This window comes from Acanthaster planci, linkage group LG10, assembly GCF_054643075.1.
Source record: "Acanthaster planci isolate LZ-2023a linkage group LG10, COTS_SCS, whole genome shotgun sequence".
NCBI classification, from domain to species: domain Eukaryota; kingdom Metazoa; phylum Echinodermata; class Asteroidea; order Valvatida; family Acanthasteridae; genus Acanthaster; species Acanthaster planci.
This window is the reverse complement of record NC_141786.1, coordinates 18,682,156-18,697,492: the sequence shown is the minus strand read 5'-3', so window position 1 is coordinate 18,697,492 and position 15,337 is coordinate 18,682,156. Positions and strand designations below refer to the sequence as shown.

General features: G+C 39.7%; 1 protein-coding gene across 4 annotated transcripts in view; it reads right to left on the bottom strand.

The window, feature by feature from the left end:
• LOC110990671 (uncharacterized) overlaps positions 1 to 15,337 on the bottom strand; it is a 79,913-nt gene that overhangs the window by 25,654 nt on the left and 38,922 nt on the right. For 3 of the 4 annotated variants that reach the window (XM_087141964.1, XM_087141965.1, XM_087141967.1), the window contains exons 13-22: positions 12,360 to 12,614; positions 11,564 to 11,827; positions 10,890 to 11,162; positions 9,405 to 9,443; positions 8,437 to 8,769; positions 4,588 to 4,845; positions 3,623 to 3,886; positions 2,853 to 3,125; positions 1,989 to 2,024; positions 1,299 to 1,628 (exon numbers count right to left, since the gene is read on the bottom strand). In XM_087141964.1, the coding sequence (XP_086998090.1) occupies positions 1,299 to 1,628; positions 1,989 to 2,024; positions 2,853 to 3,125; positions 3,623 to 3,886; positions 4,588 to 4,845; positions 8,437 to 8,769; positions 9,405 to 9,443; positions 10,890 to 11,162; positions 11,564 to 11,827; positions 12,360 to 12,614 (2,325 nt within the window). The remainder of the gene's footprint in view (positions 1 to 1,298; positions 1,629 to 1,988; positions 2,025 to 2,852; positions 3,126 to 3,622; positions 3,887 to 4,587; positions 4,846 to 8,436; positions 8,770 to 9,404; positions 9,444 to 10,889; positions 11,163 to 11,563; positions 11,828 to 12,359; positions 12,615 to 15,337) is intronic. The other variant, XM_087141966.1, reaches the window with a different exon arrangement.

Sequence of the window (15,337 nt, the reverse complement as noted above, 5' to 3'; positions counted from 1 at the left end):
ATATACACCAGGGCGTCCTTTATTGGTTTCAGAATTGGATTCAAAGTTACATTATAGTGCAAAAAGAAGGAAGTTCATGACCTTTGCGGTGTACGCAACCCGCACACAAAGTGGTCACAATTGAAGGCCCGATCGTTAGCGAAATTTCTAATATTTGACGTTTGACCCCAACAAAAAGCTAACAAGTTTCCTTAATTTCCTTGAAACTGCACACTCAAGTTCCAATTGACCTGATTTTTAATCATGGTTCTGCTCCCTTAGCCCGTATGTGGGAGTTTTTCTGGTTTGTATATTCATGATCAAAACGATGATGTCATTTAAGGCACTAATCCTCAATGTTGCACTGATTTGTGTGCTAAGAATTTCTGCATTTTTAAAACTCTGCCATAGTAGATTTCATTTCCTTTCGCAATAAGTTGATGATTAACCTCTTCTGAAAAATGATTTCAAATAGCACATTGTTCACAATTTGAATATGAAAATATGGGAACTGAGCGGTGTCTTCCTGTGTTTACATCGAGGCAAAAGCACCCCCACGAGTTTGGAAATAATTCGTTAATTTGAAACGTTTAGTACATATAGTCATCATACATAGAAGAAGGGTACAAGACATACACAAAAATGGTTCCAAGAGAATTTCCGTTCATGGTTCATTTAAAATCTTACTATGGATACCAGCTACAGAAGATGATTTATAAAGTTCTTAAAAACTCGTTTACACGTATTCTTTTGAACGACTACCAAAAATTCCCAAAAAGACAAAAATAGTGTTGGGGATAACAAATGTGCATATGTGTATGTGGTTATTTTGAGTTCTGACGGTTTGATTTCGTTTAATGTTTCTTTAAGAGAACTAAACTTTCAACATACTTTAAGAGACTAAAACTGTACGAAGCAGCTTGGACAAATTAGTGGAATTGGTACAGAAGCGACTGCGGTAATAGGACGTATACAACGAAATCTCGACGAAAATGTAGAACCATATTTCATGTTCATTTTCTCGTCATCTGTTACTGCATGTTGTGATTGTTTTCGTTTCTCCAAAAATTTAAAGTCTTCAAATCAACATATCCCGCCCTGGACCACGTGGATTGGGTTTTCAGTCCTTTCCTGATTTGTGGGTTTTACCCAAAATATTCCTCCGGGGTTTTCCTCCCACCTCCAAAACTGTAACTGCTTCTCATTGTCTCCTCTCTACAGGTTTCTTCGGGCTTGAGAGCTGCAGTGGCTAGGGCACTTCTGTGGAGACCTTGATGTCATTACGACAACAACAAACAAGAACAACAACAATTCATTACCTGGACGAAGCGGAAGTAGAGTTGCAAGGTGACTTTTGCCGATTTCGTTCAATACCTCTCCCAACTTTTCCAGCAGTTTATCTCCACCAACGCTTTGGCGGTGTTTCCATATCAAGAGCGTGCTGTACGCGGGTTCCGGTCCGCAACGACAGTAGACAGGCTCGTCTTCCAAAGATTCAAAGTCGAAATATGAACTTTGGAAGTCGTGAGGGTAGAATTCCTCAATTTGGAAAAGATCTTCTTTGCCAAATCCAAGGACAAGGGCCAGCTTCTCCCAGTCAGCAGGTTTGATGGATTCAGCAAGGGCACGTAATCCATTATTAAGTGATACTAAAATAGATAATGGTGAGAAAAAGGGTATGAGAAAAATATGCGGATTCCACATAATACGCGTATGGCGTTGATGCAACCTGAAAAATAATTTCTGTTGAATATACATTGTGTTGGTCTTCTCTGAAAGTCTTAAATGGCTGATTGTTATGTTCAATATCTTCTACATTTCTACGTAATGCAAAGAGTTTGGAATAAACTGTTATTGACAATTTCAGGCGTAAACAGTTGTAAATGCAGGAAATATGAAAAGACAATATCTTGAAGTTTACATAACAGTGTTTTCCTTTAAATTAAACAAATACTATATTTACTTCGTGACAAAAGAATGATTTAAGAGAGTGGACAGATAATTCTTACCCCTAGTCTTTGAATTGCTCTTGATTTGTGTCTCGTCTTTGAAAGAGAAAAAAAAATAATAAGTATTATTTCATGTCCTGTTATAGCAATATTGAGGAGGTGTATCACTGTGATTGGACATGCCCAGTCTTGGTATTGTTCTCTTGCAGGATAAAAAGAGGACAGAGTAGAAATGTTATTCGCCATCAAGCTGTTTAACTGAGAGCAGTTTGGGGAAATGAAGTAGGCCTACACGATGAAAGGTTATAAAATCAAAGACAATAGTACATCGACTACAATTCTTCATATAACGACAATAGATCGATCCATTTCAATGCTGATCACAAAAACAGATTGTAGGGCCGCAACATTTGGCCGTGTTTGAATTGAAAGGAATGCTAGAATAGTTTTAAGTTTGAATCTGCTGTGGATTCTACACTCATGGGCCCTTGAAAACTCTATTGCTTATATGCTGTGAATGGAACTGCAGAACAATTTTGCTGCAGAATGCCTGCAGCTCCATATAGGCAGGCGCAGCAAAAGTCTCTGCAATGTCCAAATCGAATAACGCTGTCAAATTGTAACGGTCAACAAAGCCTGTTAACTCTACGAAACAGTTGTACCATTTTATATTGTAAACTGCAACATTGAACTTGTGTACAAAAACTACACCCCTACCTTGCAGTAATCATACACAGCAGCCCAACACAGAACCTGTGGTACCTTATCAAGGTGCACATGACTGATTTTCGATAAATAGTAGGGCCCCTACTTAAGACGTCGTTGAATATAGAAAACGGTATAAAGTTGAATGGCTTGATTTTTCGGGAACCTCAATGCTTTCCATGGAAACGGTTTATATTACACAACAATTCTGGTAGTTACCATGAGAATGCTGCTGCAGTAGTACTGCCAGACCCTTTCTACCGATATCTGTCAATGCAGCACACAGCTTTTCTATGCATTGATCTTCATTCATGCTTTGGCGATGATTCCATTTTTCAAGCATGCTGCAGCATTGATCTTTCCAGTCATCAGAGGTATCTGTCTTGATGGTGTCGATTTCTTCTGAGCTGAAGTCAAGTACACCAGCTAACCTAACCCAGTCATCCTCTCCGATAAAGCTGGCAATGTCATGCCACTTGTCTCCACTGACCACTGAACAGAAAGATATTGCCGCGGAAGTTAATTCAGATAAAATGAACTAGTGTGCTGTAAAACACCATCGTTCTAACGATTGATTATGGCCAGAAAGCTACTAGCAGTTTTAATCTTAAATTAAAAGACTTCAATCATCCCAACGCTCTTGCTTATAGAATGTAACCGTCAGCAAAGCCTGAGAATGTACAACACCATTATCAACTATTGTCTTGTTGCTGACGTACCGGTAAACATTTACTGAAATTGGAAATTTCAATCGACTTTTATACTACTTGTGCCACATTATGTTTTCAATGTGGGATTATACATCTGCTGCGTTTCCCCCAAAAATATGTGGCTAGAGTATTTGTCAGTTACATTTGACTGGGTTGGGAAAAGCCCTCTCATTTATGTTCAGTTGAAATCGTTGAAACAACAAATTGAGGAAATTTTAACATTAGACTGACTCCAGCCACACGCCACCTAAACTTATTAATTTTTAATAGATCCAGTACCTCGATAGTGTTGCAGTCGACGCACTAGATCCTCCTTGCCAACGTCTTTCAGTGCATCGCACAGACGCCCAAGCTGATCTTTAGTCATGTCTACACACTGTTTCCATTTCTTGAGCATGACCAAGGAGTGAGTTGTGTCATCCCCAAGGTTTTCTTTCAATATATAAGTGATTTCTGACGCGCTAAAGCCAAGCATGAGAGCCAGCTCCATCCACTCGGCTCCAAGTTCTTCTGATGTCCAGTCCAACACTTCCTGGTGAAGTTCTGAAAAGAATAAGCACTGAAGTAATACATACATAGTCAAACATGAATGAAAAATATTGCCAGAGGTGATAAGTTAACGCAACTTTATTTTCTCTTGATGTTATTTATGGACAATTTCAGAACAAACAGGTTAGATGTTGTTTAACTTGTCAAACTGTCATGGTGTTCTGGTGGCCGGTCCTACCTACGCAATTAAACAATGACCTTTTTCATTCTAATGTCCAGCAATTCGTTGATGCCTTCGGGATTAGTTAATTTTGTGCTCAATATACATACCCAAAAATTTGTCAATGACTCAATATGGCCGGTAAAATTTCCAGAGATATCACTTTTTCTTCTATAGTTTCTAACCGGGTAGTCACTGAAACAAGGTGGGGCCAAACCTAACTCCGGTATGTTTGTGCATAAAGTGCTGCTCCCATATGTTTGTACACAAACTCCTATACTGCCACGTATCACGTGGACAAGAAATTCTGTGATTGACCACGCAAAATGAAAAACACAGGCTTGCCTGAGAAGGATTCCATGTTATTTACTCAGGTAGCTGGAAGGAGAATGTGATTTAGGAGTCCTTTGTAAAACAAAATATGATTTGGCCATAATTTGGACAACGTAACATGCAGGAGGTAACAATGACACAATTTACCTCGAAGTGTTTTAATTAAGGCACTATTTTGTTTGTCATCAATTTTTGTCCAAACCTGTATAATGCAGCAATGGACCTATAAGATCAACTCTGCCGATATTTGCTAAAACGTCGCACAGTTTTCCAAAGTGATCGTTATTCCGGCCTTGCAGATGATTCCATTCCTTAAGCATGCAGAGAGTTTGATCACTAGGTTGATCTCCTTCCATGGTGGCTACTTCTTTGCTGCTGATTCCTAGGGAAGTAACCAATTCCTTCCACCCAGGACCGAGTCTTCTCACCATCTCCATCAACACTTCATCGTTAATTAGTACTGCGGAGAAAATTCTGTTTTCATTAAACGGAAATGCACATGGTTTTGGATGGACGCTGAAACACAACATAGGCATTAGATTCATGACGCCACTTGTAGGGTAGCACTGCGAAAATAAAATAGACAAACCGACGAAATAAAGGACTGTCATTCTAGACACTGATGTTTGAATTATTCAGATGATTCAATAAACCAGTTTCTTATTTTCAAAAAGCGAGGTCATTTCAAAACAAAACGAGATGGCAAGTCGGTGCACTACCACGCTGACAGGGCAGACCCTAAGCTTAATTTCGGCATGTGCTGTTGGACTACTGAAGTGGCTCATAAGACGGGAACTACTGCATTTCACATCCGGAACATTAATCTTCCTTTTTAGCGTCATCGAGCAAGCCATGTGGTTTCAACCTCCCTTGCATAGGCCTGGTCAACTTCAGCCTCCTGTGACCGGCAGTTCTTCCTTCAAGAATGGCATAATTTCTTACTCCCAAGACTATGATTTATAAGTCCCATACACATTAATACAGCTCGGAAAAAGAGAAAGTTGACACACTTCCAGGAGTGACGACGAGTGACGAGTTGACAAAAGTGGTAAGAAGTTAATTGCTCGATGGGTTCAATCAAATCAATCAATCAAACAACTCTTACAGCCACAAGGAATGTGGAAACTTTATTCCAGTGATGAAGACTAGACCACGTTATCAACGAAATGAACAACTACCACATTCACATACTTGGCATCAGCGAGATGAGATGGGCACGATAAGGAAGGAAGCATGATCATCCTGTACTCTGGGTAGGATACACATACCCATGGAGTTGGAATAATTCTCGGTATAGAAGCCGAAAACTCCCTCATTGGTAGGTCTCTAGTAGATCACCGGATTATCACTGGCAGATTTTGCAGTAGACACACAAATGCAACTGCGGTTCAAATCCACGCTCCAACCGAAACGGTCGACAATAACTAGAAACACGAGTTCTATGACAAGCTCCAAAATGCCGTTGATGATATTCCCCGACATGAAGCAATACAGCTCATTGGAGAGTTCGATTCTCAGATAAGAGAGAGACAGGGTTTTGGGCAAACACTTTGGCCGAATGGTACGCCAATTGCTTATAATGACAACCGTGTGTGCAATAGAAAGTAGGTTTGCACCATGGACTCTTTTGTGAGTATTTGCGGTTCTGAAAAGAACCAGTGGTACTCAGAACCACAAGTACTCACAAAAGAGATACGTCCATGGTGCTACCGCAAACCTACTTTCTATTATACCTCTTCACCATGCAAACCATCAAGACTTATCAACCGTGTGTGCCTTAACTCATTCTGTGATATCAACAGATGAGCTTGGGGAATACATTATTCCAACATAAACCTTTTTCATAAGAAGACATGGCTCCAGGTGGGAGGACCTGTACCAAATTATTGCATTAATAACAGATGGAAGTCTTCATTGTACGATGTTAAAGCTAGGAAATGTTGGATCAGACCACTGCATACTCATTGGCAAACTACAACTGATACTGAAAATTACAAAGAATGTAATACAAAACTGCTGCAAACTGCTTGCTGACTACAATGACCTAAAATACGAATCTCTAACCAAGGAGGGCCTGTCGTTTCGATCCTAGCAGAAGTTTTCTCAAAGGCAAAATGACAAGTTGACAGGACAAACAAGCACACTGAGAATCAACCTGCATGGACGAATGCTAGAGGACAAAAGGAAAGGTCAAGAAAGCTGAAGGTTGGATAAAGGGGCAAAGGATAAAGGGGACTGTATGAAGGGCATGGTTGAACAAGAAAGGAATGTATACTTGGTAATGGATGCTTCACGTTTGACTGATCTGGATTTTCAGATGACATTGTCCTTCTTGGTGAATGTAAGGGTCACTGCAGATGTAGACCGACAACAATCTGCAACTAATACAGCTAAAGTTGGGTTCAGAAGCAGTTCAGAAAGACGAAGGTCGCCGTCAGTGAAAGAGGAAAATCCATACAAGTAAATAATGAATGTTTCAGAAGAGGTGGGTAGGTTTACCTACTTTGAGAGCAGCATTTCCAATACTGGTAAGGCAGGCTCTGTCTGCAGGAGGCTCAAAAAGCAAGATAGTTCTTTACAACTCCTTAGTAATTCCAGTTGCCACCTTGGTCAATGCCTGCGAGACATGAAAGATGACAGCAGGCTAGGACTCACCCACAAATTAGAAGTATTCCGCCAGAGGTGGCTTTGGAAAATTATCAATATAAATTGGCAAGCAAGAACAACTAATGAAGAAGCTTTGGGAGAACAAACCAGCAACTACTAAGCATCACTGTGAAAGTCCGCCGTCTGAGGTTTCTTGGCCACGTTTTTAGAATGCCATCGACATGATACCCTAGAACTTCCCTTGACTGGAAGCCAGAAGGTGGAAGAAGAAAATGTGGAAGTCCACTAACAACATCGAAGAGATCAATTCTGAAACATATAAATGCAGAAAAGCTGAGCCGGGAGGATGCCGAATCTCTTGCAGAAAACGGCAGAGGATGGAGATCTTTTGTTGCTGAACAATGATCCACTTAGATTGGGGGGTCTCAGACTATGCCGTCTAACATTGTTTTCCAAGTCAAGTGTTTACAACCATTCATGAGCTACTATACAGCGTTTCTAGGCTGTGAGCGCCTGACAATGAAACTGTGAACCGGCTCCCTCTGATTTACGAAAGCTCTGTAGTACCATCAAGTACATATTTCAAAAGGTGAGGTACCATATTTTGAAGTCCGATTTTAGGAGATATCAAATTGTTTTCATGAGACACATTTTTGATGAATTTTCTTTTTTTTTTATATGATATGATTTTCTGAAAATATACATTTATCGGGTTTGGATTAATTTCTCACCAAAAAAAAAAAACCCTACCATGAAATCAACTGAAAAACAGACTCCTAAATACAAACTCGGAAAGTATATCTCGCAAAAACGACGTTTCCATAAATACAAAGTATTGTCTACTAATGGATCTTACATGAGGAAACTGGAGATTATATATCTCAAACAAACGTACTGATGAAAATGTCTTATAAAAAGGAACTTGGAAAATACCATGAAATAAAATTTGAAAAAAATTACTATAAAAGATTTACTATACTTTTTGAAAAAAATAGAGTTGTCAGCACTCCAGGGCTTTCGTATGGACTTACTGTACCTGTTTAATCAATCTTTATCGTGCTCAAACCAGCGGCTAATCCAGTGGGGACTATGAGATGGGGGGGGGGGGGAAGATGGGGGGTGAATAGCACTGAATTAAAAAGTAAGGCCCAAGGCCTGGATGTACATGTATAGAGTTGGTTAAAACAAACTAAAGAACCAGTGTCATTTCATGCTCGTTAAAATCTCATTACGGATATCAGCTACACAAGACACTTTATCGATTTTATTGATCCAACAGTTCTCTGAACTGCTAGAAACTGTTCATTTTCTTGTCATCTTTTAATGATTATTGTGAAGGTCTCTCTTTCTTTACAGTTCGAAAGCACTCCCAACATCAGCAGAAACAGTTAGCTGAAGGGGAGTCCTTGATACTGTCTATATTTTTATATCCTCGTTTCATTACCTGGACGAAGCGGAAGTAGAATTGCAAGGTGACGTTTGCCGATTTCATTCAATACCTCTCCCAGCTTTTCCAGCAGTTTGCCTCCACTGACGCTGTGGCGGTGTTTCCATATCAGGAGCATGTTGTAGCACGCAGTTTTCAGTCTGTAGCGGAAGTAGACAGGTTGGCCTTCCGTAAATTGACGGTCGAGATATAAACTATGCAGTTCGTGAGGGTAGAATTCTTTAAGTAGGTTAACATCTTCCGCACTAAATCCAAGGACGAGGGCCAGCTTCTCCTGGTCAGTACAATGGAGGCGTTGAGCAATGGCACCCAATCTTGCATCAAGTGTTACTAAAATGGACGTAACGGAAAGGCAACGGAAACATTTTTTGGGTTACGCATCGCGTAGTTAGCGTAAAGACAAATTGAACATTATTTTCTGCTCAATTTAAATTGAATTGACTTTTCTGAATGTGTTAAAAGCTGAGAGCATGAAGCACGCGGTTTTCCGTCTGCAATGGAACATTGACAGTTGAAACATGAACGTTGGAATTCGTGGAGGTAGAGTTCCCTAATTAAGTCAGTATCTTCCGTGCTAAACCCAAGGACAAGGGCCAGCTTCTCCCGGTCAGTACAATGGAGCCGTTGAGCAATGACATCTAAATTTGTATGACAAGTTTCTAAAATAAAAAGTATAGGAAAAGGCGGTGAAAATGTACTTCAGTTCAAATAATATGGTGAATTTACATTTTGTTTATTCTCTAGAAGTCTTAAATGGCTGATTGTGATGTTCAATATCCTGTAACAATGAGTGTGGAACATATTTTCATGGACAATTTAGGGCGCATACAAGTATATGTACAGAAAACAACTAAAAAAAAATATTGTGCAGCTTAAATAACAATGTGTTGTTCTAAATTAAACAATGTACTGTCTACTGCTTGAAACAATTTACACACGTTTACACGTAGACAAATAATTCTTACCTCCAGTCTTTGGATTGCTCCCCCTGGTTTGTGCCACGTCTTTCAGAGAGAAAAATAATAATTAATTTTGTATCAGTTTATATCCAGTTTAACAATGTGATTGAGGAGTTATTTCGCTTTGATTGGACATGCCTAGTTTTGGTATTGCTCTCTTGCGGGATAAAAAGAAGACAGAGTAGAAATGTTATTCACCGTTAAGCTGTTTTAATTGGCTCAAGTACGGCTGGTTTGGGATTCTCATGAGAGATTAGTTTAGGGAATGAAGTGTACGGTGAAAGGTAATATAAATCAATGAAATAGTACATCGATTACAATACTTAACGTAACGACAATAGATTGATCCAATTTGATGCTACTCTCAACGCACTGTGCAAACATCTTCCGTTCCGGTAACAAAGCCTATCACCTTTCTACCAACGACAGCTAAGTCCTGTGTCCGTCTTGGATTATAGGACCGCAATACTTGGGCGTGTTTTAATTATACCTAAGGCTAGAATGGCACTGATCTTTAATCTACAGTAGTTTTTACTCTCATGGGCCTTTGAAAACTCTGATACCTATTTCCTATGAATGGAACTGCCAAATAGTTCTGTTTAGGAAAGACAGCAGCCTTAAACAAGCTTACACAGCGAAAGCCTTTCTCCATTACCCAAACCAGACACCAGTGTCAAATTATGACGGTCCACAAAGCCTGTAAGGGCTGGTGTTTGTGGTCTGTCTTGAAATATTCAATATCCTTTCGAATTCCGTGCATTAATCTTACATAGTATCCCAGTTTAAACCTGTGGAAACTTATCAGTTCAGTTTTCACGAAGAGACGAAAGTCTCATCGGTGAGTAATTCCTAGGTTTTGAGAAAATGATATTTTAAATTGGTCTCTTTTTCAATCATTTAGCATTTAGGACTTAGCATTTTTTCACTTAAACTTTTTCACTTTCAAAGACAACTGCACAATTAAAACCCATAGGAGTCAATTTAAACTACTTATTTTGGAAACGGGCACGCTTCTCAGTACGTGAAATTGCTAAAATTTGTGTGACTTTATGTCTGTTCGTGAAACGGCGCACACAGTACCGGTACGGGCTTTTGCCATAGAACGTGAAAGGTGCCAAATTCTTACAGTTGGATTCATTTTCGGTGCCAATTAGTCGTTCGTGGAAAAAGTAAAACGAGCTTTTGCCTGTGATTTGATTTCTTGCTTACGTTACATCTGTGGAATCGTGAAAACGAAATATGTGATTTAGTCGAATTGCATCGTCATTTCGCTGACTCAGCAGATTTGGCAGAAAAATGAAAACACCAAGGTGGCATCGTATATCCTATTCAAACTCTGCCGAAGAGAGATATTTGCAAAGAAAAAGCCTTTTGGGCCAGTTTGTCTCTTCGTGAAAACGGTGACAAAACACTAAAACACTGTGTTAAATTTACTAGGTCTTCTGTTGTCCCTACCAAAAGTTGATATCACACCAAAATTCTTGTAGTTACCTCGACAATGCTGCTGCAGTAGTACTGCCAGACCCTTTCTACCGATATCTGTCAATGCAGCACACAGCTTGTCCATGCACTGATCTTCATTCATGCTTTGGCGATGATTCCATTTGTCAAGCATGCTGCAGCACTGATATTTCCAGTCACCAGAGGTATCTGTCTTGATGGTGTCGATTTCTTCTGAGCTGAAGCCAAGTACACCAGCCAACTTAACCCATTCATCCTCTCTGATAAAGCTGGCAATTTCAAGCCACTTGTCTCCACTGACCACTGAACAGAAGAAAAAATATTTGTGCTGACACCATCGTTCTAAAGATTTTGGCCAGCAAGCGGATAGCCATTCCAATCTTGAACTGGATACTTCAACAGTCATTTCTACTTCATTTACTTAAATATTTGAATACTCTAAATATACATGTATGTTTAGGATGAAACATGTATAATGTCACCATCAACAATTCTCTTGAAGCATGCTGGAGTCAACATTTACTTTAAATATAGGAATCTGCTGCTCCCCCCTAATGTGACTACTGTTGTTGTCAATAGTTGTTGACTAGATCGAGGCGAGCCTTCTCCTTTACGTTCAGTAAAAATCGTTTATATAACAATGAGGGGCGTTCACATTAGAATGACCCCAGCCCCTCACCATATTAATTTCTTAATTGTTATACCTCGATAATGTTGCAGTCGACGCACTAGACGCTCCTTGCCAACGTCTGTCAGTGCATTGCACAGACGTCCAAGTTGATCTTTTGTCATATCTACGCCTTGTCTCCATTTCTTCAGCATGACCAAGGAGTGAATGCTGTTGTCACCCACGTGGTCTCTTTTGTTTCTGCAGATTTCTCCTGCGCTGAAGCCAAGCATGAGAGCCAGCTCCTTCCACTCGGTTCCAAGTTCTGCAGATGTCCAGATCAACACCTCCTGGTGTAATTCTGAAAAGAATGAAAGTTTGGTAATAGATTCATGGATCCAATAAAATTGAACAATGTTGGTGAATGTGTAACAGGTTGAGTTCTTGGTTCCATGGTTGCAAAAGATGCACAAAGGCTATTACATATAAAGATTCTTTGTTATATCGGTGTTCTTAACCGACAATTACAAACAAACGTAAATCTGTTCCAAAAGAGTAAAATAAATCTCGAAAGAGTGAGAATTCCTCCAAAAGAGTGCAAATCGCAGTAAAAGGGAAGAAGAAGGCAATTTCATTGGTGTGGTTTTCATCCCTCAGATAGGTTTTCAATCTTTTGCCTTTAGAGAGCAGTATTAACTGTTTCAGACGGTTTTGACCAGCCCTTGGAATTTTCTTTTTGTTTTTGTAATCATTTGATCTCGGACATGTTCACCTAGTAGTGATGGTTAGAGGATTGTGCAAAAGTTTTGGTCAATATACACGTTACTGGTGCTCTTTTTTATTTCCAGGAGCATGTAGATAGCTTCTGTTATGTATCGTGAATTCACCAATACCTGTCTGGTGTAGCAATAGCGATACGAGGTCATCTCTGCCGATATTTGCTAGTTCATCGCATAGCTTCCCAAATTGATCCACAATCCCACTGTAGCGGGAATTCCATGTTTTGAGCACGAGGAACGATACATCACTAGGTGCACCATTCTCCATGCTGCTTATTTCTTCCGTGCTGAAACCGAGGGAAGTAGCTAGTTCCTTCCATTCAGGACCGAGGTTTTTTGCTATCTCCATCAAAACGTCCTCCCGTAAAGCTAAGAAAAGACAGAAATGAGCACTGCTTTTATACATTGTAAAAGAAAGACATATAATTACATTGTTTTTAATCACACCCCAGAAAGCAGAACCCATGAAAAATTATAATAAAAAGTACCTAAATAATTCTTCAATTCCACTGCAAATAAATAACTGCCCATTTTTAGATACATACCTTCAGAGGCGGGCTGCATGAGGAAATAGGAGTGTGCAGGATCATTCAATAAAACAATTTCTCAACAGAATGATTTAATCTTACATCTATAATGCCAAATATCAGCCTTACATGAAATGCAAGATCTGAACCAATCAATTTATGCCCCCCAGAAGTTTTCCTTTTTAAAATAGGCTATCATATTCAAAAACCAAAATTCTGACGGTGTTGGAGGGAGAACAGTCAATAGTGTTCCCGGGAAATTACGGCGAATTGGCACAATTAAAAGGAAACGAAAGGCTAAAACAGTGACGATGTAAACAACACCTAATTACTTAGGTGAACAATTCAATACAAAGAACCATATTGTTAAATGTACAGGGGAGGTTATTCATTCTTTGCCCGGTAAAACAAAGGCAAAAAATACGTCTTATTACATTTAAATGCATACGCAACATGATGCTACATTGTAAAATGGATTCTGACACTGATACTGCTACCGCTTTCAATGATTATTTCATTAACATTGACAAAAAAAACAGCAACTTTGAAAAATAGTACATATCCTCAAAAATAGTGACAAACATGACATAAGTAATTACAGACCCGATAACTATGTTATATGCCTTCTCCACGGTATTTGAAAAAATAGCACAGAATCGCTTGATATATTTCATAAATCAGCATGGTCTATTTATATCAGAATCTCAGTTTGGGTTTCGTTCTACACAGAGGCTTTTAACAAAATTATAAATGCGATTCAAAACAGAGAGTTCTGTATTGTCGTATTCGTGGACCTGTCTAAGGCGTTTTATACTGTAAATCATCATATTACTATATACACAAATTGGAGCACTTTGCCTTAGACTGGTTCAAGAGTTACTTGTCATATGGGAAGCAGTAACTCCGTTACCTCAACACATCATAATATTACCTGTGGTTTTCCACAGGGCTCTGTATTACTGTTTATCATATATAAATGATAATTTGTAATTCTTATGATAAAATTTCCTTTTGCCTTTTTGCTGATGACAGGAGTCTATTATAACTAACAAAATGCAAATACATGTACACCAATTAGCAATCTTAACACAGAACTTGTAAAGGTGAAGGAATGGCTCTTGTAAAACTTTCAGCCCGTTTACTCAAGACAAATTACCACGGTTTTCTGGTGCTCGTCTCCAGAAAACCCCTTTGGCAAAGGGTGGACGGGCGAACTATTCAATATAGCAGAATCTTAGGGAGCCTTTGATTGGCCCAAGCCTATAGCAACCAGCCATTCACGGCACACGATGCATGGATGGTCTCGTCCAGCCTTTTTCGCGGGCAGTCCTCCGTGTTTCCTCGTTGCCTTGCCGAGCTAGGTTGAAACATTGGGCTGTTTCGGGAAACTCGTTTGATACAAAAATGAAGTTGGAGAGAGGGGGAATCTAACACCTGTCGTTAAGTCCGCAGTTTAAAATTTAACACTTACAGTATATGACAGGTTCAATCATACATACGATACGGTGCATTTACCGGCACAGAACAGGTCAGAGTCAAATTCGGGTCTGTGGAACCACTACCCTCCGTACTATAGTTGAGCATGACACTAAACGCCAGATTCCCTAAAAATGGCGGGGCTCGTTACACGCTTTACACGCTTATATAAACTTTTTTCAAGATGTATTTTTCCGTTGGGGGCATGTTAATTTATATAACGGAATTTGCCCTCACCCAACGTATATATTGATAAAAGTTGTATGCTCAGTGCTTGTCCGAAAGCTTGAGAAAAACCTCACAAGCCTACTCGGGTAGGACTCGAACCCACGACCTCCTGCTTATAGTCAGGTGGCTTAGTGAAATTACTGTTACACGGCGGATAAAAGCATCAAATTTGTCATGCGACTTCCCTGAGGATTATTTAATAATAATAGAGTAGGAGCCCTCCCGCATTTTTTTACGAAAACACAAAAAGAGATCATATTTCAAGATGGCCGACATTTATTGCAAAAACCCCACTTTTCAGGTCATATGGGTAATACGACGACAGATTGTTTTCCTAAATTTGTAGTTTGGCTCACCAAAACCTTAATTTGGACACTATGGTAGTAGTAATGCAAATATTTTTGCATAATATAGAGTGCATGACCTGTGGGGGCGAGGGGGGCGGGGCGCAGAGGGGGTGGGTCCCCCCATAAAAAACGGTAAAGTTTTTTCTGTCTGCAAACTGAAATATGATATTCAGCTCCAGATTAGCATTCCAGCCAAAAGTTGTGTAAAGGTTAGAAGGGGGTTGGGTTGCTTAAACATCAGTGACCTTTGTGTGTGGAGTGCAGCAATATTGTGGTCCAAATTAATTTAAAGGGACCTACTGTATCTTGCAGAACATTTGCACTTGCAGAGAGGGGAGCAAACAAGATTCGCTTTGCGGCATTTGCAGTTGGAGCAGTCTCCTTTGCAAGAGCATTTGATTAAGTCTCTCTACACGCCTTGGAAATCTCTGGAATCTCATCCATACTGATACCCATGACCCTGATACCTTGGTCCAAGCAACCGATAGCTGATTTTGAGTGCTGCTTGTCCAGA